At 52.6% G+C, this 1,545-nt stretch overlaps 1 protein-coding gene across 1 annotated transcript in view; it reads right to left on the bottom strand.

The window, feature by feature from the left end:
- Positions 1-400: 400 nt before the first annotated feature.
- The window catches only part of s1pr4 (sphingosine-1-phosphate receptor 4), a 1,226-nt gene continuing 81 nt past the window's right edge, over positions 401-1,545 (bottom strand). Inside the window, exon 1 of the mRNA XM_084472896.1 lies at positions 401-1,545. This exon is cut by the window's right edge and continues 81 nt beyond it. Coding sequence (XP_084329022.1) covers positions 503-1,545 — 1,043 coding nt within the window. The 3' untranslated portion in view covers positions 401-502.

The raw sequence follows: 1,545 nt of genomic DNA, 5'->3' as shown, positions 1-1,545 counted from the left end.
CAAAAATATAATCATTATATTTATTACCAAAAATGAGACCATTTACAAATGTCCTGTGTTGTAATATTCATTTTTCAAAGATTTGCAAAGACATTAGTTGTGTAATTTGTTATTGCAACACTGAGTCAAAGAAATAATGAACGTTTAATTTTGATTTTATTGTACATTTGTATTTTACAATTATACATGACCATCCATATTTGAATGGTTCAAAGATTTAAAACACTCCATTACATTATTACACAGTAGCCTATACTTACATGGCCTACATTGCAACGTTCCTGCTAAAAATCCTCTACAAGCTACAATTCTATACAAAAACAAGATAGCAAACTCAAAAAAAAGAAGAAAAAAAGTTGGCCTGCAGATATCCGTTGTACAAAAATGATTGAAACAAACTTCAGAGCCAGATCTGTCGTCATACCAACCAACATGTGAGTATCTCTGCAACCGTCGTAACAGCAACCCTGAATGCAGATGGTGCAGATGTGGCCACACCCCTCTAGTTACTTGAAACGGAAAGACAGGTGGTGGTGGAGCTCAGCCTGTACTTTCTGCCTGAGCCCTTTTGATTCTTGCGGGGCGTGGACGGTGGCGATGCTACACTGAGATTGCGGACCTTGCTGAAACTGTTCTTCAGACTGTCCCTCCTGCTCTCCGAGGTGCTGCTGGTATCCTTGGAGGTGAAGGTCGCCCTCACGCAGCAGCAGCACAGCAGCCCGGCGATAGCTTTCCTCAACTCGCTGCTGCCCAGGGTGTAGATGATGGGGTTCAGTGCAGAGTTCAGCACAGCCAGGCAAATGAACCAGTCGGCCCTAAACAAAAGCGCACATTGGCGGGAGACGCAGAAGAAATCCACCAACAGCAGCACAAACAGAGGCCCCCAGCACACCACGAACACGCCCACGATGGACACGACCGTCTTCAGCAGCCCCAGGGAGCGCCGGTGGTTGCGCTGCGAGCCCAGCTCGGCGTTGCTGTGCACGTGACAGTAGATGGCGCCGTAGAGCACGCCGATGGTCACGAGGATGAGCAGGAAGACGAGGAGGGAGAACAGGATGTAGTTCTTGGAGTACAGCGGGAGCAGGGTGGAGCAGGCGTCCAGGTCGCACACGCAGTTCCACCCCAGCAGCGGCAGGAAGCCGATGGCCAGCGCCAGCACCCAGCAGAGCACCACCAGCATGTAGATGCGGTAGGTCTTGGCGGCGGCCTTCTGGTGCAGCGGAGCCATCATGGTGGTGTAGCGTTCGAAGGCGATGAGCAGCAGGCTGAAGATGGACGCGGCCAGCGCCACGAACAGCATCCCCTCCCTGAACAGCCAGAGCTGCGGGCTGAGCCGGAAGGTCCGGCTGCCCGACATGCAGACGTTGACCACGTAGGCGACGCCGGTGAGGAGGTCGCTGAGGGTGATGTTGGCGATGCACACGAAGACCCAGCGGCGGCTGTGGCGGATGCGCGACAGCACGGCCACCAGCACCAGCAGGTTCTCCAGGACGATGAGGAGGCTGACCAGCAGGGACACCACGGTGGTGACGCTCACCTGGA

This window comes from Micromesistius poutassou (genome assembly GCF_964030765.1).
Source record: "Micromesistius poutassou genome assembly, chromosome: 9".
NCBI classification, from domain to species: Eukaryota; Metazoa; Chordata; class Actinopteri; order Gadiformes; family Gadidae; genus Micromesistius; species Micromesistius poutassou.
Note: the sequence above shows the minus strand (reverse complement) of the source record. Positions and strands in the feature narration are given on the sequence as shown.